Below are 25354 nucleotides of genomic sequence, written 5' to 3' on the forward strand. Positions count from 1 at the left end.
CTGGTTTATATCCTGAATATCTGTCAGAAAGCAGTTCCCTACAGCAACGTCTCTCTATATAGAGCAGGGCTTTAAACCCCCCCTGGATTGTGCAGTGAGTTTTTAAAACACACCAGGGGGCAGACTGTCATCCCTTGTGTACTGTCTCCCCTCTCTTCTCAACTTGCCCATTCCCTGCAATTCAAGCTGGTGTTAGAAGTGGAGTGGCAAAGCCAGAGCAGGGGATGGGCGTTTGGAAGTAATCCCTACTTCATCATCCAGTTCCTGGCTAGAGAAGAAAGCCACAGAGCATCCCACCCCCTCAAAAGTTAATCCAAAGTTTGGGGGAATAGTTTGGAGAAGAAAGAGGATGAGCAGGAAAGAAAAGATGAGTGGAGGAGGAAGGGTGGTTGGAAGAGAGAGTAAATGAGGAGACAAAAACTTTTCCTAGTCCACTATGTGGTGTTGATTATACTGTAAGCCCTTTGAGACCAGGAACCACCGTGTGCGGGTGTGGATGTGGCAGGGTGTCTCTCTCTCTCTCTCTCTCTCTCTATACACACAATGCCTAGCATAATGGCTCCCCTTTGAGGGAGGCTTTTAAACACTATCACAATACAAAGAAATAATAATAATATCCACATGATAAATTGTGGATATAGCATTTGGCATTTGTTATGCATCTTTGAATGCTTCACCTGCATTCTGCTTACTAAATCATCTCCTTGGGAGTGCTGATGTTCCAACTCAGTGTGCAGCTTCATTAGGGAGTTTTATGGCTCCATATATAAACTTCTGTAAACTATGTATATGATACCTTAGAACTGAAATTTCCTCACCCAAAATAGTTTGAGCATTGTTAAACCACAAATATTGATGGGTATTCTGACAAGATTCTGAGTAAATGAGGGCATATTTCTATTTATATATTCCTGCTTAGAGTAGCTTGAAGGTGTGTTTCAATTGGTAAGTACTTAATAAAATGAGAGAGTGCTTATTTTTCTTATCCAGTATTTCCTAAAAATATAATTATTGTATATTAAAATATTATGCTTATTTGATATAGCATATAATACTTTGTTATTTTGATTTTCTAGGGGCAGCATGAAAATGCTGTATCCTGTAACATTTGTAATTGAAAGCAGCGATGAACTGCAAATAGCAGCAATGTCCAATCCTGCTTCCATTTAAGTCAAAGCTTGTCAACTTTTGGAATGTAAAATCTTTTTCAGCTTTTGTTGTTACACTAAAACAACTAACACACTTGCTCCACTACTGACCCTCTCTGAAACACAAACTAAGCGATTCCAGCACTCATTCATGTGCTAACATGCTTGTTGGACATCAGATAAGCAAGCAGTTGTATCTCTTTATCTCTTATGAGAACTGATAATCAGAAAAAATTTGTTTAGAGAAAATGGAATAATAGAGTCAGGCTTCTTTTGGGTCAGTAGAGTTAAAGTATCTGTGACAGAAGTAAAGCAAAGCCATTTAATTAGGTCAAGAAATGGTTGTCATAAAGCTTTTTTCCTCTTCTAAGAATCACCCATATAATGGAAAGCCAGAAGTATTCTACAGAATGTGTAAAGGTAGAAAGAGGCTGATAGGATAAGGTAAAAGCATTGACACATGACAGGGAATGGTGTACCAAAACTAACAAGTAGCTTGTGGCAGCACAGGTTAATTGGTCATAGTTAGTGACAGTGTGATACAGTTTGCCCTGCCAATTATCACATGCCTTGAAATGGTTGAGATTTTGCTGCATTTCCTTCCCTGCAGTAAATAATGATTGCCTTTTATATTTATTAAAGGTATTTCAAGGTAATAAAATCAAAGCAGCAGAAATTGTTCTAGAGATTTCTTGGGAGGATCCTTATCAGTCTTTTTACACAAGCAGTTCTTCCTTTGCATTCACATTACTGTTAGTCATGCTTGCTGCCATTTGTTAAGTGAGTCAAAAATTCTGAAAGCATGTAGTAATGGGAAACTTTATTCCCTGTTTTTTGTTTGTGTGGGCATTTTATCTTTCATTTGCTTTGGAGACATACTATTTTTGTTGAATTCTAGTGATGCCTTTGGTTTTTGGTGATTCAGTATTATTGTAGCTAACTTAATTTCCTTACTTCACTTTCATTGCTGGGGACAGGGTGTAGTTCCACTTATTTAGTGGAATTTTGGCTATGGCTCCATAAGAAGTTTTCTTTCTAAGGGATGTTTTTGTCTCTTCGTCCCAGTAGCTACAATAGCATGTTTCTCAGATAGGGACTTACCTCTTTTCCCTCTGGCGTTTGCCATATGCTGCTCTGTTTGGATGTAGAACTCTTTTTGTATTTCACCCATTAATTTTGCGCACCATTCCTATGTGGTATGGTATTATGTATATGCAGCTGCTTATACAAGAAAGGGAGTTCCAGTCTTGTGACAGATTTAAGTTATTCTATATACAGGCCCTGTGTATGATCAAAAACTGATTCCCATCTAAATATCTTACTGATGAATTTGAAGGAAAGAGATGCACATGCAATTATGCAATTTTGAAGCAATTCTGAACCAGCTTCTTTGTCAAAATCTCCTACTTCGATGATGGAGGGAAACGGGTATTGGGAACTTCACTGGGTGGAATTTTGAAGTTCTTCTGTCTTCTTTTGTCTCCCTCCCCTTATTACTTGTTTCCCTGTCTTCTCCCCATTTTGCTGCTCTGCTAGGGTTAGCAGCAGGTAGAGTACAGCAGCAAAACAAAGAAGGAAGAAGGGGAGAGAGAATAATGAGAAGGAACGGAAACGAGCATAGAGGACTTTAGACCTGTCTCCATTCAAGTTCCTGCTTCATTACCTGTTTGCTATCAGAGCCAGCAAAGCAGCTAAAAAAGGAAGGAAAAAGGAGGGGCAGTATCTGGGGGAAGAGAGAGTAACAACTTGAGGAAGGGGAGAAAAGTTCCTACCTGGACCAAGAATCTCATTTCTACACAGCCCACTAATGCACTTACCTTTACATATGTTGAAAATTTTCTTGTGCTGTGTTCTAGTATGTCACCTTCCCTCCCAGGTATTTCATTAATCTGTATGGGATGTTGAAAGAAGTTGTCAGTGGTTCTGCTGAGAGCTGAGTGCTAGTGAATGCCACATTAATCTCTGAAATGCACCCTCAGATTTATTTTATGAGTACTGATGTAATTGTATACTTTGCTCACACATTGAAAATTAGTAATTTGTTGTGGTAGAATAAGATAAAAGGTAGGAAGGAAAATCTGTTAGAAAATGGTGATTGAAAAAAATCAATCACCAACCATTTTCAAAGTGTCCATCGCTGTAGTATCTGAGTGCAATTCTCATTTATACTTTATGAGGGTCTCATCCCTACTATGGATAGACAGGGGACGTCTTGGATCTTGTGGAAATTGTGATGATAGTTTGGTATAAGTGTATATGAATATACACTTTCTAAATATTTCTGAAATGTTTATTGTCTTTTCAAGTTTTAACTATAAATGTGTTTGCATATTTGTCCAGTGCACTCCAAAATGTGGTCCAGGATTCAAACATCGGATTGTTCTGTGCAAAAGCAGTGACCTTTCAAAAACATTTCCAACTGCACAATGCCAAGAGGAAAGCAAGCCTCCAGTTCGCATCCGCTGCAGCTTGGGCCGATGCCCTCCTCCTCGCTGGGTTACTGGAGACTGGGGACAGGTAAAATAACAGTCTGTATAACTGTCTATTACATTTTCTTGCTATTAATATCCATCAGCACTTTCTAAAAATGAAGATACTTTATTCTTGGAAATGTGCGAGGGACGGCTCAGGTGACATCCTCTTTTGTCTCAGATTGGACTGTCACACAGGGTGGTAGTGTCCAGATCTAGGTACCTACTGATATCTGTCTGTTGGTCTATATGAAATAAGTAACTGGTCTCAGTCCAATTCCTACTGGACAGTTGTTTGTGGGGAAAAACAATCCCAACACTGTAATTGGCACTGATTTTTCACACCTGTTCGCATTCCTACAAAAGGAGTAAAAAACTGAATGGGAATAGAGATTGAACTAGCCCTTATAGGAAAGACAACATAGTCTACTAGTTAGGAAACCTGTGTTCCAGTCCCACTTCTGTCACTGCCTTCTTGTGAGACCTTGGACAAGTCATTTATATTCTCATTGCCTCAGTTTCCCTATGTTCAAAATATGTATCTGCCATTATAAAGTTATTTGAGATCTTTGATTTAAAAGCCCTATCGAAATGCAAAGTGTTATTTATTATTATTATTATTGTTATCCTTTCATTCTCAGAGATGGTTTTTCCAGACAAGGTTTCAGCCATGTTTGGTGGAAGTGGCAGTGTGGTTAAACTTGTGCTGCTGCTGCTTGTGCTATATCTCTTCTATATCTGGATAAAGGAGGATATTATGTATAATTTCCAAACAGAAGCAGTAAAGTTCATACCAGAGAAAATTCATGGCAATATTTTGACAGATTCCTAAAAAGACACCATCTGCTAGTTTCAGGCTTATAAATATCCACAAGCTCACAGTTCAGGATTCTGCATGTCAATTCCCACCAGCATGATACATAAAGAATGTTTATTGACATAATCCCTGGAGAAATATACATGTACATGTAGGAACCCATATATGAAGTGAGCTATTAAAACTAATATGAATAGAAATGTTTTTCTGATTTTTTTTTCTTGTTCCATTTAAAACATTTAAAAATATTCTCCTGTAGTTTTGTGACCTTCAGAATACCTGCATGTGTGAGTGCTTGTGAGACAGAATATGAAACGGACTAGAAACAAAAGTGAATCTTTCCACAGTGAACTAATTTAACAATGAAATTTTACTAATAATATTTTATCCCAACTAATCAGAGCCAGTGAGCTTTAAAGCAGTTAGAAATTTGAAATTTAATGAGCGTTGTCTAGTGGCTAGAGCAAAAAATTGGGAATTAGAACTTCCGAGTTTAAATCTGAATTTGCAACCAGTTGACTATGAGAAGTTGTGCATTATCTCTTTTACTCTGTGCTTCAGTTTACTCACATGTAAAATGGTTAGAGCATTTTTGGGTGTACAGCACTGTTGTATGGCATAATTTTAATGAATATTTTAAAAGCACATTGAATTACTTAGTTGAAAGGCACAATGGAAATAGTAGTATTACACAAAAATTATTATGTTGACATGTGAATTGATCCACTGAATTCAGTTGGACTACTCAAGCAACAACTGTTTGCCATATTGGGCCCTAAATAATAGATTAGGGATCTATCTCACCATTTTATGTTGGCATGCATGTTATCAGTGCAGATGCATATTTCTCTTAAATTGATGGGAATCAGTTAAGCCATTGTTTAGTTATAGAGCAACAAAACATGTTTTGGAATGGCCAAAGTATTTCCATTTGGAAAGAACTATTGGTTACTTCCTCCCCTTCCCCCGGCCCCTTAAAATGCATGGAATCAACACAGTTATTCATGAAGTGATACACCTCTTGTTCCAGGACTTCTCTGGGAAATAGTGCAGAGTCAGCTATACCATTCTATGCCTATTGGGAAGAAACCCCATGTTGGGAAATATTCCGGTGGGGGTCCTTATTGCTGAGATAAATACCTCTGTCCTGATCAATCGTTCCAGTGGTGTTCCATATTACTATTTAAAAGAATAGTCTAAAACAATAAATACAAATAGAATAACATCACACATGAGATATAAACTTGAAGGTTTCTGTCCATCTTTAAATCTTTGAAGGGACACTGTCAGCTACTATTTATTTTTATTAATTGGTCTGCATTTTCCTTTAATTATGCCTTAGTGGAAGCTTGAAAATAAAATGTGCTTTTTATTTACTAAAAAGACCTAAAGGATGGGGACAGATGACTATGGGGACTGTCTATTGTGTTCATTCTGCAGTCTCCAACTCTTCTTCCTTATATGGGGAGGGTATTGGTAGGTTGTGGAGTGAGCAAGGCTAAAGTCTCTGCAGGTCTGGGGAATCAGTGGGGAAAGGAAACTAGCTGTATGGATGCATGGAGTATGAGTCCGCTTTCCCCTTGGCAGCATGGCTACTTAAATCATACTTCCACTGGATGGCCTCACCACATCTGTGTTCTATTTCTGTACTTTAAAGAGTGGCCAGAATAGATCGCTGCATTTAATCTATATTATTTTGCCCATTTTATTTTTATTTACTTACTATGCTTCACAGAAGCAGACAGCATAAAGGCTATTGGTTTTATGCAGGGACTGAAAAATGCTGTTTTTTCTTAGTTTCTCTGAGATGGTTTAACACATTGTTTTGAAATATTGATGAATACTTCAACATTTCTAGCCCCACAGCCAGGGCTCTCCCAAGGAAATTAACAGGGAGATTCAAATGTTTGTTCTGTTTGGATTTTTTTTCTGTGATCGGAGGTAAAAAAGTAACTTTTGAAGACATTTTCCTAAATTCAGAGATGATGTCTTAGGGCTTGTCTATATGTACACTTAATTTGCAGCACGCTTCTGAATAGCCTGCCACATACTAGATATTCCCTAATGTTCTTTAATCTACCCCAGTCTGAAATGTGATCTAGATTTACACCCCAGTTTGCTGTCAACTAAGTGTTTGTATGGATAAGCCATTAGTGTTTATATAGACAAAACCTAAGGTAGTGTAAAGTAGACTACTCCCTCAGACAGCTCTGGATTGATTATGGGGACTAGTATTGCATTGTTCATCTCCTTTGTAAACCAGATACTTGGATATATTGTTGGAAATGCAAAATGCTAAACTGTTTATGGATGTCCTTTGCTACATTAGCCAAAGGGTGTGCTGAGAAATGCTGTATCTGCTATTCTTGCCCAATGTGTTTTCTATCACTACATGTCTATGGAATAATCTGTTCTGGAACATGTCCTTAATTGGCTTTATTTTTTCCATTTTATGTCTGTGTCATCCCTGTTAACTCTTCTGATTTATATTTTAAAATTTCACCAAACTTATTATCCTGATTTCTCTCTTATCCTTAGTGTTCTGCACAGTGTGGTCTGGGACAACAGATGCGAACAGTGCAGTGTCTCTCATACACTGGACAAGCATCCAGTGAGTGTCCAGAAACTGTTCGACCTCCATCAATGCAACAGTGTGAAAGCAAATGTGACAGTACTCCCATTTCCAACACGGAAGGTAGGTTGTCTTCTCAATATATTAAGAGTAGAGCTCTGAAGAATAGAGATGGATGACTAATATCCATGAATATTATATTTATTTATTTATTTTCCCCCCCAATCAATCGTTGAATGATTTATCTACAAATATTTTTTCATTAGTCAGCCAACTCTAATCTGGAGACCACTATGCAAATACAAATATCATACAGCAGTCATCACTAAAAAGACAACATTTAACAACAGTTACCATCTTTTTCTCTAAGTGCGAGGAAGAACTGAAATACTGCAGCTACTGCTGGCAACTGCTGGTTAAATGAAGACTATGGCATTTACACTGCAGTTTTAGCAAGACCTTTCTACTCATTATGATCCCATATGACCACCCAAGTGCTCTGGCCCATTTTCCTTTTGAATGCATTTTCTGTGCATGTTTCCTATTATGTTCAGTAATATTTATTTACATGGGCAAGCTCTTTGGGGCAGAGACAACGGGTGAAAGTACTGACTCTAATAAAGTCCATGAGAGTTTTGCCATTGACCTTTGCAATACATCAACAAGACATCAATGATTTTAAAAATATAATCTTACCAATTTTAAAACAGTTAGACAAACTCAGACATAAAATACATTCTGAATAACACAAAATGAACACACACTTTATAAAACAATATCCTGGACTGTTACACCACCTCATTCCCTCAATTCCTACTTAGCAATATCATGAATGAATTAAAAGTATACACATTTTGTTCCATAAATGTTTCAATCTCTCTTGATGTATGTGCTAGTGGAGGATCTTCTAATACAAGCTTCCATCAAGGTTTCTTGTGTATGTAAGCTACTAATTAAAGCATTAGCAAAACTGATGATTGTTCTGAGAGCCGAGTTGTAGTATTTTGTAACCACCTACCTGTCAAATGTTACTCACCCAATAACATAACTTCATCAAGTGGTGACGCCATGACAGAAACAATGAAAATATCTAATGGGTCTTTAAAAGTAAGTTTAATGTAACCTGGGACCACATGGCATCTGCAGAGCTAAAGTTGTATGCATTCCCTAACTGTGTTTCCGTACATTAACTTGTTTGCAGTTCTTTTTGTTAATTTTAACTGTGAATTTCCTTTGTTTATAATGCTTGTTTGGGCATATTTACATGTTTATGATTTTTATCCTAATTTAGTCATATGTACTCTCAACCTTAACTTCATTGTAACATTTTTTTTTGTCTGGGAATATATTATAGGCAGGGCTAGTAGAACCACTTATTATTAAGGTTACCCACCCAACACTTTCCACTATAAGACCCTGATTTTAGTTGCTTATAACTCTGCCAAACTTTGACTGATTGGGCTAAAATTTTGCATCTCAGGTTTCTTCCTCAGGCTGAATTGTTTTTGAAATTTTCAGTCAAAGCAGTTCAGCCATTTGTGAAAATGAGGCTAGGGAATAATACATTGTTTAGTCCATGTAAAAAAAAAAATTGGTTAAATGCTAGTGCTCCCATGCTGTGGAGCAGGACTTGAAATTTGGCTGGGGGATAGCCTTTATGTCAGTGATGTGCCTGTTATCCTAATGAAAATCTCCCCAAATTTCACCAACTTACAAAATGTTGAAAATGTATAGTTTTCACATGCCCAATAGAAAGTTCTTTGATTTTAGCAGCTAAATTCTCCAGAGAATCCATCTTTATGGAGAATGCTTGAGCCTGGGGCTGAACAGAACTTTCTGTTTAATTGAAGCTCTGGGCTGCTGCAGGTTGTCGGATTTGAGTCCAGGCACCAGAACAGAGAGAAGGGTGCCTGTCTTTCCTATGCATTCAGTGGCCACCCTGCTGGTCCCAGGCATTGTGGAGGAAGAGGATGCTAAATTCAAATCCAGAGGAGTTAAGCCCTGGACCTGGAAGTTGGACAGGGGTTTACATTGGGAAAGGATCATAGAAAGGGGCAGAAGTTAGGAGGGGAAGCTGGAGGGTGGGAAGAAAGAAACTGAGAATGGGAGTTGGGATGGTGGGGGAGACTGGGACCAGCACCAGGGAGGGAAACAGGTAGGAATTGGGAGTCAGTAAGTGGAAGGAGGAGTCTGAGATTGAGTGAAGAGCTGGGAGAAACTGGGACTATCCGGGCAAGTAAACCAGGACTGAGAACCAGTGGGGAAGGAGAAAGAGGTGAGGGGAATGAGGAAATAGATTTGACGAAGAGCCAGGGTGCAGGGGGAGAACTAGGACTATGTAGGCAAAGAGATGGGACAAGGGACAGAAGGACACTGAAATTAGATGAGGAGCCCAGGAAGGAAGATTGAGACTGGGAGCCATTGGGGATGGGGGAACACAGGGGCACGAGTTGGGGGAAAAGTGGGAACAAGGGTGGGGAGAAAGAGACCAATTGGATGAGGAACCAGGAGGGTGAGACTAGGATTGGCTGGGCAAGGAGAAGGCACTGGGATGAGAAGCCTGAGGAGTGGAGACTAGGACTTTCTAAGTGCAAAGAATGGGACCAGGACAAAAAGCTAGGGGTGGGGAAGAAACAGGATTGGGACAGAGACAGTTTTGAGGAAATGGAACAGAAGAAGTTGCACTTGGGTGGAATGGTGTTTTCTGATGAAATGTAATGTTCTAAATCTACTGTCCTGTTACTTTATCATCCTACAAATATTGTACTGTATTCTATCTTGTAATGCAGAAGGCTGAAGTTTGGACTCAGGCCTTTCCTGTTCTGGATTCTGTTTTTAACTATTTAACTGCAACAATGTTTGCATTCAGTCTTTACTTGCATCAAACTGCAAGATTGCTAATAGCCGATATATCCGTTCAGGTTGGCTACATAAGTTCAAAATTAACATGAAAACATGGGGATCACAATGAGATAAGTGAAGCAAAGTAGTCTGAGATTAGATGGGCATTTTATTCCATCTCCTAGAACCTCTGATGTCAAATGGAAGCTTGTAATCTCATGTTGTTGATTGAAAGTATGTTCATAACAGACTTTTCCTTTGTTATCTTGATATTTTTAATTCCCATTCAGATAATATTACAGCTGTTATTCTTGGCTGTTCATTATCAATGAAGACAGCAGTATAAAATAAATCCTGCACTTTTATAGATCAAGAGCTAACTATTAATTTGCTGCAAAGACTTTGTCTTTTGTCCAGAGGAAGAAATGTAAAAAAAGTCTTTATTGATGGGTATGATTTATTACCTACCTATCACCTCTTAATTTCCAGATAAAAAGGTCATGATATTATTTAGTAATACTGTGATCACCTGGGAAATATCATGTTCTTCTAGGAACAGTAAAGAAGAGGAAGTGTAGTATAAATTCTTTCTTTTTATCTTAAGTAACAGTTTTAAAATTACATTGCTACTAAGGGTCACATTTCTGCCCTTGGCTCATAATGAAGATATTCATTGCAGGTTGGTGACATATGAAAGTAGATAGGCGAAATTGCTAAAGATGCTGTTAGAGCCAATTTATATTAGCTGGTATATATCATAAAGTATATTGATTCCAAAAAGGATAAACAGTGCCTACTGTGCCTCCTCCTGAAGTTATTAGGAATACGTACATCTGTGAGCACAATTTGGCCCTCAGTTATAAAACATTCAAGATCTAAAATTTCAACTAAATTTTGACTGCAAAACAACTGTTTTCTGTCTCAATTTATCAGGTGTTTATTATAAATATCTCTGTACATATAAGCATCAGATATCTATAATTAAATACTGAATATATGCATGTAGACTGTGTATTGTCTCAGAATAATGTGCACGTTCCAGACATTTTCTGCTTATCTCTCTTGATCTTAAACCAAATCCTCTTAAATGCAATTGTATCTGAAGTTTCTTCAATTAATAGATGAAATGGACTCTGTCCATTTAGTCTACATGACCAAATTGCTTATGTTATTACTATGTCACCCTTGAAGTAAATGGTCAGGCAAAGTCTTTTAACATGCTGGAGGTGACAGAAAGCTTTTAGGATTTCAAGAATTTACTAATCCTAAAGATCATAACTAATCTCAGGCTTTTATTCTATAAAATCCTTTCTTCTCATAAAGATCAACCACTTTCCATTCATCTCAAAGTAGACTGAGCTAAACAGACAATTTGAGCTGCTCTTAGTGAAACTTCTTAAAATTTCTTTTAAAATGATATTATTCAATTTTGAACAAGAAAAATGAGTTTTGGTTATATACCTAGTACAAAGCTGAAGGCAAAATGAATGTTACTCTGCATAGCTAGAATGGAACCAGATTGCTGGCATGTAAAATTCAAAAACTTGTAGAGGAGTTTTTAAACTAAGGGCTGGAGGAAGGCCAACAGGTGCAGAGGAGTATCTGATTGAGACAGACACATCCCATAGCAGAGAATTTATTAAGGGGATACTCTATATCCTAGTAAAGAGAAGACAGAAATTGATAAATTAGAAGTAGGAACTGAAGAGTAACAGTCAAACGAAAAAGATTCCCATTAAATTACATCACATGAAGGCAGACAATTAAATATTGACAAATCTTATAAGTGCTTGTATACAAATGCTAGAAGTCTAAGTACGAAGATGGGTGAATTAGAGTGCCTGCTATTAAATTAGGGCATTGATATTATAGGCATCACAGAAACTTGGTGGAACAATGATAATCAATGGTACAACCAGGATACAAAATATACAGACAAAATATGCTGTGTTTGTGGGGGAGTGGCACTGTATGTGAAAGAAAGCATAGAGTCAAATATAATAAAAATGTTAAATAAATCAAACTGTACCATAGAATCTCTATCGATAGAAATTCCGTGCTTGAATAATAAGAGTATAGCAGTAGGAATGTATACTTGACTATCATGTCTCTCTAATATCCTGGGACAACTGGGACAACTATGCTGCATACTGGGACAACTACACTGCATACAGGATGGTGATGGTGGTTGTGAAATGCTCAATGAGATTAAAGAGGCTACAAAAACAGAAAACCCAGTTATAATGGAGGATTTCAACTACCCCATAGTGACTGGGTACATGTCACCTCAGGACTGGTTGCAGAGATAAAATTTCTAGACACCATTAATGACTGCTTCTTGAAGCACTTAGTCCTAGAACCTACAAAAGGAGAGTCAATTTTTGATTTAGTCCTAAGTGGAGCACAGGATCTGGTCCAAACAGTGAATATAGCTGAATCACTCAGTAATAGAATCCATAATGTAATCAAATTTAACATCCTTGTAGGAGGGAAATTACCAAAGAAACTCAACATAGTAGCATTTAACTTCAAAAAGGGGATTACACAAAAGTGAGGAAGCTAATTAAACAGAAATTAAAAGGAACTGTCACAAATGAAATGTCTGCAAGCTGCATAGAAAGTATGAAAAACACTATCATAGAGCCTCAGCGTAAATGTATACCCCAAATTAAAAAAAAAACCAAAACAGTGAGAAGACCAAAAAATGACAGCAAGGCTAAACAACAGAGTGTTAGAGGCAAAAAGACATCCTTTAAAAATTGGAAGTCAAATCCTATGGAGGAAAATAGAAAGGAGCATAAATTCTAGCAAGTCCAGTGTAAAAGTGTAATTAGGAAGGCTGAAAAAGAATTTATAGAGCAGCTAGGAAAAGAAACAAAAACTAAGAGCAAACTTGTTTTTAAGTACATCTAGAGCAGGAAGCTTACCAACCAATCAGTGAGACTACTGGATATTGGAGGTACTAAAGAAGCACTTAAAAAAGACAAGGTGTTGTGGAGAATCTAAATGAATTCTTTGTATTGGTCTTCACTGCAGAGGATGCAAGGGAGATTGCCACATCTCAGCCAATCTTTTTAGGTGATAAATCTGAGGAACTGTCCCAGATTTAGGTTTTAGTGGAGGTGGTTTTGGAACAAATTGATAAATTAAACAGTAATAGGTCACCAAGACTTAGATGGTATTCACCCAAGAGTTCTGAAGGAAGTCAAATATGAAATTGCAGAAATACCAATTATGGTATGTAACCTATTGCTTAAATCAGCCTCCATACCAGATGACTGGAGAATATTTCTTGTAATGCAATTTGTAAAAAATGGCTCCAGAGGCAATTGTGGCATTACTGGCTAGTAAGTCTAACTTCAGTACCAGGCAAATTGGTTGAAACTATAGTAAATAACAAAATTATCAGATACATAGATGAACATGACATATTGGGGAAGAATCAATATGGCTTTTGTAATGGGAAATAATGCCTCACCAATCTATTAGAATTCTTTGAGAGTGTCAAGAAGCATGTGTACAAGAGAAATTCAATTGATAGTGTACTTAAACCTTCAGAAAGCCTTTGACATGGTTCAATACCAAAGGCTCTTAAGCAAGCTAAACTGTCATGGGATAAGAAGAAAGCTGCTCTCTTTGATTGCTAACTGATTAAAAGATAGAAAACAAAAGGTAGGAATAACTGATCAGTTTTCACAATGGAAAGAGGTAAATAGTGTGGTCTCCCAAGGATCTGTATTGAAACCAGTGTTGTTCAACATATTCATAAATGATCTGAAAAAAGGGGTAAAGAGTGAGGTGGCAAAGTTTGCAGATGATACAAAATTACTCAAGATAATGAAGTCCAAAGCTGACAATGAAGAATTAAAAGGAGATCTCACAAACCTGGGCAACAAAACAGCAGATGAATTTTCATAGTGATAAATGTAAAGTAATGCACATTGGAAGAAATAATATATACAAAATTATGTGGTCTAAATCAGTTATCACTCAAAAATGAGATCTTAGAGACATTGTGGATAGTTCTCTGAAAACATCTGCTCAATGTGCAGTGGCATTCAAAAAAGCTAACAGAATGTTAGGAACCCTTAGGAAATGGATAGATAATAAGACAGAAAATATCAAAATGTCACTATATAATTCTATGGTACACCCACACCTTGAATACTGCATGCAGTTCTGATCATCCCATCTCAAAAAAGATATATTAGAACTGGAAAAAGTTTAGAGAAGGGCAACAAAAATGATTAGGGGTATGGAGCAGCTTCCATATGAGGTGAGATTAAAAACACTGGGATGACTATAGGGGGATATGATAGGGGTCTATAAAATCAATGGTGTAGAGAAAATGAAATAAGTGTTATTTACCCCTTCATTTAATTCAAGAATCAGGGGCACACAATGACATTAATAGGCAGCAGGTTTAAAACAAACATCAGGAAGTACTTTTTCACACAATACACAAGCAACCTGTGGAACTCGTTGCCAGGAGATGTTGTGAAGACCAAAAGTGTAACTGGGTTCAAAAAAAGAATTAGCTAAGTTCATGGAGGACAGGTTCATCAATGGCTATTAGCCAAGATGGTCAAGGACACAATGCCATGAGGCAGGTGTCCCTAAACCTTTGACTGTTAGAAGCTGGGACTGGACAACAGGGGATGAATCACTCAAAATTGTCCTGTTCTGTTCATTCCTTCTGAAGCATCTGGCACCAGCCACTGTCACAAGACAGGACACTGGGCTAGATGGATCACTGGTCTCAGCCTGTATGACCATTCTTATGTTCTGTTTGGTGTTTTGTATCTGGCAGCCTGTGTCATAGTCACTTTGATAAAGTTCAGAGGCATTTTTGTCTGGGAAACTGTAACTAGGGGTACATGAAAGAGCAGAGTCAAAATTCTGAGGATATGAGAATGAGAAAGAAAACAATGATACATCTTGTCACATTTCACATCCGCCTGATCTCTTTGTTTCTGCAACCCTTTACTGAAGAGTTAGAGCACCACTGATTTCAGAGGAAGTTAGGAGCCTAAATGTATATGAGGGTCTGGGCCTAAATCAATAAAGTAACACAGTAGGGTTCAAAATGTTGATAATTCTCTTACCTCTGTACTCACTTTCCTTACATTTTCTTTGTGGCTGTTTTAATTTTAGATGGAGTGTAGGGAGTGTTGGGAGAGGGCAGTATCAAATACTATCATGTGAGATCAAGAAGTTACAGTGTTCTTTTGAAACTAATTTACTGCAGGGAAATCAAGCCTGATTATTTTTTCTCCCCCTTATATTTTTGCAGTATGAGCTTGTGGGGTTTGCCTTTCCTCTATAGACATATATTCCATCCTCCTGTGAATCCCAGTGGGACCTGATTCTGGGATTTAAGCACCTAAAGTGGCATTTCGGCATCTAACTCCTTTTGTGAATCTAGAGCTAAGGAAGTAAAAGCCCTTATGTGGCTGTGAGTTACAGGTATAGAAATGGCTTGTCTCCCTGAAGAATATGAGGACCAAAGCCTACAGTAAAACCCACAGTGCCATCCTGTGCTTGCGCAATCAATGAACTTACACTACTAGTACATTTTACTAATACTGTTCATTTTCCCAGTCACTGCTAGCTGTAATGCATGTTCTACTTCAGGAAATCATATAAATGCACAGACATGGTAACAAACAATGCAACCCAGGTTAGATTTTGGATAACCTTTCACTGATGAATAAAATAACTCCTGAGAAAGAAGCTATAAAAATTTTATAAGAAAAATTACTCATATTTCTTAGCTGTCTAAAGTGATCACTTATCCCAATAAATGGTAATTCTTTCAACACAAAGAGAGCACGCTCATAAATGTCTGGGAGAGAAGCCCGGCAAATGTTTTTATTACTTTTTAAAATATATTGTATCTGCTAAACTGTACTAGGAAGAACAGTTACACAGAGGGCAAGGTGGATAGACAGAGCAGAAGCATGCTAAATCTCAGTAGCTTTCCTTGTGTACCTTTGTAATTTGTGTGTCTAACATGTTTCCTTTTATGCCCTCATTCATTAGAGTGCAAAGATGTAAACAAAGTGGCTTATTGCCCACTGGTGCTGAAGTTCAAGTTCTGCAGCCGAGCATACTTCAGACAGATGTGCTGTAAGACCTGCCAAGGACACTGACCCACAGAAAGCAAGAGAGAGTGCCTTGTTATGTCATTGTGGAAATGCGTCCATCGAAGAGAGCCACACAGAGGAATGGGATTGATGTCTTTGCAAATGCATTACCCTGTGGAAAACGTAACCACTGGTCAGCCCCAGCTGACAGGATTTCAATATTATTTTAACTTCTGTGAAGTGGGATTTATTCATCCAAAGTGCTGGACACAGTATAAGGAGGGCATGCCAAATTGGAAAGATCCACACAACACATATAGAATAGCTTACTGTGGAACATATGTGTTCTTTTGACTAAATCCAATAGTCTGTTTACCTCCTTGGACCATTAAAATAACTTTTATTATGGACTTAGCAATGACACTGAATCCATTATATTTAAAACTGTTTAAAATGTAGCTGTTATGACTTGGTCTACTATGGAAGTAAAGAAGAATAAAAAAATCTTAAGTCATATCTTAAAAATGTTAACTATTTTATCTCATTACACAGCATCACAATTTAAATTATAAAATGAGCTTAGAAATGTTATTTAAGGAGCAATTATAAATCTGAAGTAAAGAAAATGGTTTTTCCTTCATTCTTTCTAATTCCCTTAGGATAATCCATATTTCCTGAACACTGCTGTGAGCCATATATAAAGGTAAACTAAACAAAACAACCATGAGGAACTTAGTTTTAAGAGGTGCAACAGTTATTGCAGGTGTGCATGAAATAGAAGTGTGCTATTAAATTGGTGCTATAGATATATAGCCATTTTGCCATTGTACAAGTGAAGCTGAGATGTCCACTAAAAGGGAAAAACATTTCAATACTATGGAAAAGCCAAACTTCAATAGTGGTGAAGATCATTGTGCTGTGTAATTCACTACCACGGTATAGGACACCTAGGCTTACGTTTTATGACTTCAACTCACTATTGTTCACATCTCTAGCCACAGAGAGGCCTCTAATTGTGTTTTACATGTTACTCCCTACTCACCATCACCAAGAAGTTCCAGTGCAAAAGATAAACTTACTGTGTAATAATAAGGCAGACTCTCTGAAAATTTTGCTGACAATTACAGTGGGTTCCAGATGTTCCTTTCTTTGATGCAATAGAAGGGCATTTATTTATGAGAGAGAGCATTTGAATGCACAGGTTTGGAGACCATAACAGAGTGGGCAAGGATTACAACCAAAGAATAAAAGACTTATAGGGACTTTTTGGTCATATTATCGTAGTTTTAATACTTACTGAATACTTTTTTTAAAATACTCTAAATAGCATTTAAATGTGAAATCAAACTACTTGGGCAAGTCAGAGCCAGAATTTAGCATGAGTAAAGCTTAATGTCATACTCCTCTTCCCCTTCCCTATCGATAGAAGGTTCAACAAGAAGATAAGGAAAGTGGGTACTTGCTTATATTTATATATTGTACTTGAACATTTGCAGTTTTCAGCAGGTACTTGATGAATGTGCTTTTGTGACCAACTACGCCTCCTTTGTTGTAGTGCAATTAAAATTATGTGAACACCTTGTGTTAACAATAAACGTCAAATGGCACTTTTTTTTTAAAAGTACTCTTTCAGTGAAACAAGTAAGTTGAAAAAAAACACATGAAACATAAATGTCAGTGTATTTAACAAATAATAATAAGCCAAATGTGTTGCACACTATTTACTAATGTGAATTAACATGGAAAAATAGATATTCTTAACAGGACTCCTGTACTATGAAACATTTTGACAATCTATATATGGGATTCTATGTAGCCCACTTATTCATAACCATAAAACTCCTGTCATCTGCTACCTCTTGACAGTGTTTTTCACTTCCTTATACATGTGACCAGTGGAATTCATTTCCAGTAAGCATGACTTTACTCACATATGACCATCTGCTGCTCTCAGTCTCTGTGTGCACAACTCCCATTGTCACTGATTGTCAATAAATTAAAAAAAACCCAAAAAACTGGGAGTTGCATATATGAATAAAGGACAGTGTATAGCCTTAAGTAATGTGTGAATGACCTTTAAACATCCCATTGAGAGAATAAGTTGGTGCTGGCATGCCTTGACTAAGTAAAAAATATGATAAAAGGGAAACGTGTTGCTGTGGCATTCTCCAAACAAGAGGTTTCTATGTATCGGCATCTGGTTTTCTCCAGGGCATAACTGTGTTTATTAGCTAATGTCTCTTTTCAACTAACAAGAAAGGTTTTTTTTTTTAAATGTATTCAAAATGAACTTTTTTTTTACCTCATTTAGGACATTAAAGTTGCAAGGAGTGTTTCCACAGACACATTTTGCTCTCTCACTGGTGCTAGAGGAATAGGGAGTCCAATGTTTACCCTGCAACTTAAAACAACACTGAAGTTGGAAATTTAAGGAACTCCCTGGAGCAACATTGAATTGCATTGTTAAAGGGAACAAAACACAGAATGTATTTGAATTTACGAACTAAGCAACACTTCAGACTAAGACCTGAAAATAAAACTTAATTGAAAGAAAAAATTAATTGGTTTCCACAGCACAGTTCATTGCTGCTGCTACACTGTAGCCACCTATGTAAGCTAAGCAAAATAATGTTATATTCTTAAGTAGTGACAATAGGACTATTTGTATAGGCTGTATAAAGATGACAGGCCTAGAATCAAACAGTAGAGTACTAAATACACAGAGCAATCTGGTGCCGGTACTTCCATTCAGCAATATCAGCAACTAAAGCAGATCAAACTAAAAGGAAAAAATGTTATAGATAAACCCCCCCGCAAGGTGTATTCACACAGAAATAGTCCATTTCATTAGAAGCTTTATTAATGGAGTGAATGTCACATAGATATCCTTAATAATACAGACTGAAAATATCTTTGTATTATTGTGATTAGTTGCTTATTATTTTATACTCAGTATTAATGTGGTACACTGTTACTTTATTATTTTTTGCTTTTGTAAATTATATTCTAATTTATTGTCATATTTCCTAACACATGTTCTACATGCATTCTCCTGCTTGTTATGAAAACAAAATATTGTAACACTTGATTCAGTGAAATTCCACACCAGGCACAGATTTGTTTTAATATAGTTAATTTAGTAAAATAAAACTGCAGCTTTTAAAAATTGTTTCCATGGTAAAGTTGTCTATTCCCTGACATACAGATGCTAGAATTCTACAAGCACACATATTTCCTTAATCAAATACATTTAAAACTCTGCTTAGGAAGTTTTCTTTCCTATTCATAGATAAGATATCTATATGTTGTCTCAGACAACTATCCCTGACTTCAGCAACGTTTGTCATATATGAGAATAACAATAAAGATGGGAACTGTGAAAGACTAAATCATCTACATTATTAGGAAAATATTTTAGCTAAGCAATTAATGTTAAAAGAGATCAAAACGGGAATGGAGTTAATGGGCAGCAGAACAACCCACACTCAGTAGTGAAACTGTCTCTAGCAGTGTGCTTTTAGAGTTTCATCAACATTTGTCATGGCCTTTTTGGATTTCAGAAATGAAGCTATTTCAGAAGATTTGATACAGATGTGTCCTAGAATTATTGTTAAATCTAACTTCTGATTTTTGTGAAAATAATTGATCTGCTATTACCAAGACGTCAAAGAAAATATAGAAAACTTTAAAGCTTTTAAACCAGCCACTTAATCATTTTGCTTACTCTGATCTGATTTTTTGTCTTATTTGTTGACCTCTCTGCAGTAATGAGAACCCCAGAAATGTATGCTCTATTTTAGAAGTATTGATAGTCTCATCCACGCAGTATGGAGAGGTCCTGCTGCCCACCAGGTCAGAAGTGAAAGATGGAATGAACCTTGTCAATCAACAATCTAATAATACCGTCTTTTGTGCAATCCAAATTCATGTTGACTCCCCCCCACACACACACTTTCACACTGTAAATTCTTATCTGATATGCTCCCCTTTGTCGCTCATTTTCTAATGTTACTTCTTTCCTAAATAATATTTGTGCTTTGGATAATTATTTCACAAAAATGACAGCAAAACTGAATCTTATGCTCTGATGCTGCGTCTTTTCTCATACTGCTGATTCAAGCATGAGAGCTGAAAGGGCCCTCTGAGACAAAGCCTATTTTTAAAAGTCTCTACAATCCTTCTCCAACTCAAATATTAGAGCATATATTTGGAAATGGGCTCATCAGTCTAGCAGAGAAAGGTATAATATGGTCCAATGGCTGGAAGTTGAAGCTATGTACAAATCAGATTGAAAATAAGATGTACATTTTTAACAGTGAGAGTAATTAACCATTGGCATAATTTACCAAGCGTCATGATGGAGTCTCCATCACTGGCCCTTTTTAAATCAAGATTAGATGGTTTTATAAAATATATGGTCTAGGAATTTTGGGGAAATTCTGTGGCTTATGGTATACAGGAAGTCAGACTAGATGATCACAGTAGTCCCTTCTGGCCTTCGGCTCTATGAATCCATTAATTCTTCCTTGAATGATTGCACATGTCTATGCCACTGTAGGTGTTTGTGTGCTCCAGCACACGGGTGTCAGAGAATTTTTCCTTTAATAGTATTCATTGCAGCAGCACAAGTGCCCTCTGAAGCCCCATGCACCATGTGCAAGCCACCCGTGCCCCCCCACAAACGCCCCAGTTCGTTCCCACTGCCCATTGATGGTTGTTGGAACTTCCTGTCCTTGCTGCTGCAAGTCTTTAGGCAAAACCTATAAGGAGTACCCACTGTACAGTTAGTGTAGTTTAGTAATTAGTAAGTTACTTGTTTAATTAAAAAGAATTTTGTGTGGCTTTGGCCTCTGGCACCTAGTCTAGGTACCAGCCCTCGTACCAGACATATGCTGTGCTCTCCAAGTCTTGCAATAAGGGAATGCCTAACAGTGACCCTCACCCCAGCTGCTTTAAATGCTCAAGGGAGGCTCATGTGAGCATCAAATGTGGCATCTGTAAGTTCTTTAAGCCCTACTCTAAAAATGCCAGGGCAGCTAGAGTGAAATATCTGCTGCCCAAATCAGTGCTACGTCCTCCACTTGAGCCATCTACATCAGTCTGGGTACTGAGCACCTTGGCATCAGTAAGTAGCACAACTCTGGTGCTACTGGTATCGAGAGGCAGCTCAGCATAGCCTGTACTGAAGAAGAGGCATTGGAAATCAGACTCAGTACCAGGATTGTCAAAAAATACCCCAAGAGAGTGAGCTCCTCTAAAGCCTTGGGAGCATGTTCAAAGAGGAAGCACTACCCAAAGACATCTCCTAACAGGGGAGTTAGTTGACCCCAGAACCCAATATGGGGCTGTCAAGACTGGCTCCAGAAGTAGCTTCGTTGACATTGCCTCACGCCCTGGTACAATAGAGTTTCTTCCTGGTACAGTCTACTCCTGAGGTGTATGAGGCTTCAAGAGAGTTACTAAACCTCTCGGTGCCGCCATCATAGGTAATTCAAGAGATTTGCCCAAGGCACTGTCATCAGGGCCTTTGCCTCTGCACCGGGCAGTTCCATCTGATTCAGCCATCAGGCTAACAATTAAGGCGGTACTGTCTAGGAGAAAGTCACAAATGAGCTCCCTAACTCCCCTTTCTTCACAGTCTGAACCTTCTTCACTAGTGCTTACAGGTGCAGCACTGCCATAGTCACAAGAAAAAGTTTCTTCTGCATCCAACCCTGAAGTGGGATCCTATGTGTCCCAACCTAGATGGTCCTATCATCAGGAGTATGTCAGCTGCCTAATCTGGTTTCAGCCTTGCACCAGCAAGAGGCTTATAAAAGGGACCATTTTGGCTCCACATAGTTGGGTAGTGGGGCTGTACCAGTGGCCCTTTTGGAACCTGCGGGGGTTCCCCCCTCAATTGACAGTATCCCTGCAGCCAGCTCCAGCTACTGGTCATCAGGAGCATCGATGGCGCAGACACTCTAGCATTGATACTGAACCTGGCACCAAACAGATTTGGGATCTCCCTAACAAGCTGCCACAAGAGAAGCAGGAACTGGGCTTGTCCCCAATGCTGTTGGCATCCTTTTCCTCATCACCTAATGAGGCAATTGTGGCAGTGTCTATTTCTCCACCTCCTGATGATTTTAAGACTCATCAGGAGTTGTTGAGGAGGATGGCTATGGCCCAAGACATGCACCTGTAGAAAAATCCCACAAGCTGGTGGACTTTTTGACATCTGCAGTCCCAGCTAGACTAGCTGTCCCTGTAACTGACTGATATTATCGTAGGTCCTACCAAAGGCCTCTGTCAGTTACCTGCTTTCATGCATCTGACTGCAAAGAGGATGAAGAGGAGATACTATGTCCCATCTAAGGTGTTCGAGCATCTATATAACTATTCTCCTCCGGGCTCCCTTGGGCAGCCAATATATTGTGGCAGCTGGAGAGAGAGAGAGAAAGAAAGAAAGAAAGAAAAGGGCAACCAGGTGTCAATCCTCTCCACCCCCACCCCAAAAAAAGGGGACAAGAGGCTGGACTTATTTGGAAGAAAGCTTTATTCCACAGGTGTATTACAGCTTTGTATTGCAAGCCAGCAAGCTTTGCTGGGGAGCTATGAGTTCACTCTGTGGAATACAGTTTCAAAGTTCAAAGACAAGCTAACAGATGAACAGGAGTTCCAGACTTTAACAGAGGAAGGGAAGTTGGTTGACAGAACGCTTTGCAGGTGGGGCTCAATATAACAGATTCTGCAGCCTGCAGCATGGCCTATGCTATCATGCTAAGACACATATCCTGTTGACACTCTTCTGACCTCCATCTAGCAGTGCAACACACTCCAGGACTTACCTTTTGAATGGCCATTGTTCTTCTCAGAAAAGACAGAAGAGGCTCTGCATAGTCTCAACGACTGTAGCGCAACCTGAAAATCCCTTCGTCTTTACACCTCAGCAGTGAAATGGCAGTCAGTGCATTTTCATCAGTCCCAGTGTTTTCAGGGGTTTGCTGCTTGAGCCCAAGACCTGCCAACATGACGGCTAAAAGTATCTAGGCTGCTGTTGTCTTACAAAGCCAAAAAGGCATCAGAAAATGTGAGATAGGTCATTCTAGTTACAGAGTAAGAGGTGACGATGATGGGGGCATACAAACCGCACACTAGACAACAAGGAGTTAAGGAACTGCTCTGGGCTCAGCCTGCCACACCTGCAAGACATGCACAGGCTGGAAGAGGAGTGAAAGTGAAGCAGAACAGCTCACTTCTGGGCAGACTAGGGAAGTGGACACACCCTCAGCTCCTGAGGAAAGTGCTGAGAGGAGGCAGGAACTTCCTTGACAACCATTGCCTGAAGGTCCCTCCCTGAAGGAGGGGAGCGCCTTATTGTGCTACACCCGGTGAGGGAATCATTCCCCTTTCTGTCTTACTAACTTTCTTTGTGTTAACTCCCTTGCTTTTTGTTTACGGCCTACCCCGAAAGAGGAGACTCTTTGAAGTGACTTGGCCAAGTCACAGGAAGAGGCAGGCACTGCAGAAGTGAAGCAGCCAGCAGCAGCAGCAGACCCAGTGGAGAAGGAGCTGCCATGCCACGCCCCCAGCCATGAGGAGGTGCCAGCGGTGAGCCAATCTCTTCACAGCTAAATATGAATGTAATTACATTATTGCCTATAAACGACTGCATTGGGTTTAAACGTAGGCTACATTTCATATCATGTGATTTGTTTATGGGCCAATAGCCCCAAACCTGGGGTGTGGGACCCACTTGAGGGGGGGCTGTTGGAGGGGGGGCAAAGATTACAGGGGGTCTGTGAGGCTTCAGTAATATTGTGGTCATTTAGCCCCCCAAACTCCATGCTGGCTGGAGTGGAAAAGCAGCACCACTGTGCTCCGTGCCAGCCGGAGTGGAAGAGCATCCTCCCCAGCCCCAAGTCATCCGGGCGCTTGGCCAGAGTGGATGAGCAGCCCTCCCCAGCCCTGCCGGCGCGTAGGAGCCCTGCGTCGGTGGGGGCCTGGAGCAGCCACGGCTAGCCCACCAGCGCGTGCCGCTTCCATTACCCTCAGTCCATGAGGGATAGGAAGAGGTGAGGCCATATACGGTGTGTAATGGCAGCTGAGCTAGGAAAGGTTTAGCTTCTCACTCAGGTAAGAGTAATTTATTATTATTATTATTTATTATTTATGTAATTTTGTGGTGATATTATTGTCATGATATGTGGTTATAGGGATTATATGTGTTTATGGCCAGGTTGGGGGCCATGTTTTACCTAGTATTAATTAGTGGGGCTTTCAGCCAAAAAGATTGGGCACCACTGATTTAGAGTGGGCTTGGTGCTTGTTATATTCACTTGCTGAAATCTCAAAATATGAAAGACTCAGTCGGGTCTTGGTGTTCTTGGTGTTTCTTTAACCCTTTAGGTTGTATCTACGTCAAATTCTTCCATTTACTTCTGCATTAAAAGTGGGAGAATGCCATTTCCCACCCCTGGAAGCCAGGCCAAGGGAAGGAAAAGCAAGATAACTTGGTAAATATTCTCACCTCCTTCAGTAAGCCACCTTAGAATGAACTCATCAGATTCACAGTCTGAGGTGGGAAAGAAAATGTTTTGGAGGCTGCACCACATCTTTAAGCGGGGGTGGGGAGGATGTTGTCCAGCTGGCTGAGGGAAAGGGGAGGGAGGGGAAGGAGTGATCAGAAGCTGCTGCAAAAACTGGGAATGGGTCAGCATGGCAACATTGTTGGGACTGGAAGGGGCAAGCCTGGGCAGGAGAAGCCCTTTTCCATGGAGCAGGTAAGGCAAACCCACCCTTCTTCCCCTTTAGGTGGCAAAATACTAGGTTTGGTTGGGTCCTGCTGTGGACATTGCACTAGCCGCTCCTTTTTAGGGGGGCTGGGAAGGAATGTTTCCTTTACCACCAGATTGGCCTAGGTGGTGAGGGATTTTTTTTCGCCTTCCCCACAGCAGGTTCAGGGAGGGATTTGTTGATGTGAGGCGTGAAGGGAGTTAGGCTGTATGTGGCAACTCATTATGTAAGTGTGGGGCAGATGTCCAGTGCAGGGACTCTGTAGGAAAGGGATACAATGCCGGATAAATGGCTTGGTACAGGACTTAAAAAGGAAGTGTTGGTTAAAGGAACAGAATGGGGTAGGGGGGTCGGGGCTCCTATGTCCCAATCCCCCTTTCTTATCATAGAATCATAGAATCATAGAATATTAGAGTTGGAAGGGACCTCAGGAGGTCATCTAGTCCAACCCCCTGCTCAAAGCAGGACTAACCTCTGCTATATCATCCCAACCAGGGCTTTGTCAGGCCGCAGCTTAAAAACCTCCAAGGATGGAGATTCCACCACCTCCCTAGGTAACCCATTCCAGTGCTTCACCACCCTCCTAGTAAAAAACTCTTTCCTAATGTCCAACCTAGACCTCCCTCTCTGCAACTTGAGAC

At 39.3% G+C, this 25354-nt stretch overlaps 1 protein-coding gene across 2 annotated transcripts in view; it reads left to right on the forward strand.

Annotated features, from left to right (window-relative positions):
• ADAMTS6 (ADAM metallopeptidase with thrombospondin type 1 motif 6) overlaps positions 1 to 16801 on the forward strand; it is a 292975-nt gene extending 276174 nt beyond the window's left edge. For both annotated transcript variants that reach the window (XM_067568533.1, XM_067568534.1), the window contains 3 exons: positions 3489 to 3665; positions 6975 to 7131; positions 15892 to 16801. In XM_067568533.1, coding sequence (XP_067424634.1) covers positions 3489 to 3665; positions 6975 to 7131; positions 15892 to 16001 — 444 coding nt within the window. In that variant the 3' untranslated portion in view covers positions 16002 to 16801. The remainder of the gene's footprint in view (positions 1 to 3488; positions 3666 to 6974; positions 7132 to 15891) is intronic.
• The last annotated feature ends 8553 nt before the right edge of the window (positions 16802 to 25354 follow it).

This window comes from Emydura macquarii, unplaced genomic scaffold, assembly GCF_026122565.2.
Source record: "Emydura macquarii macquarii isolate MOO-44397 ecotype Brisbane River unplaced genomic scaffold, CSIRO-AGI_Emac_v2 contig_2897, whole genome shotgun sequence".
NCBI classification, from domain to species: domain Eukaryota; kingdom Metazoa; phylum Chordata; order Testudines; family Chelidae; genus Emydura; species Emydura macquarii.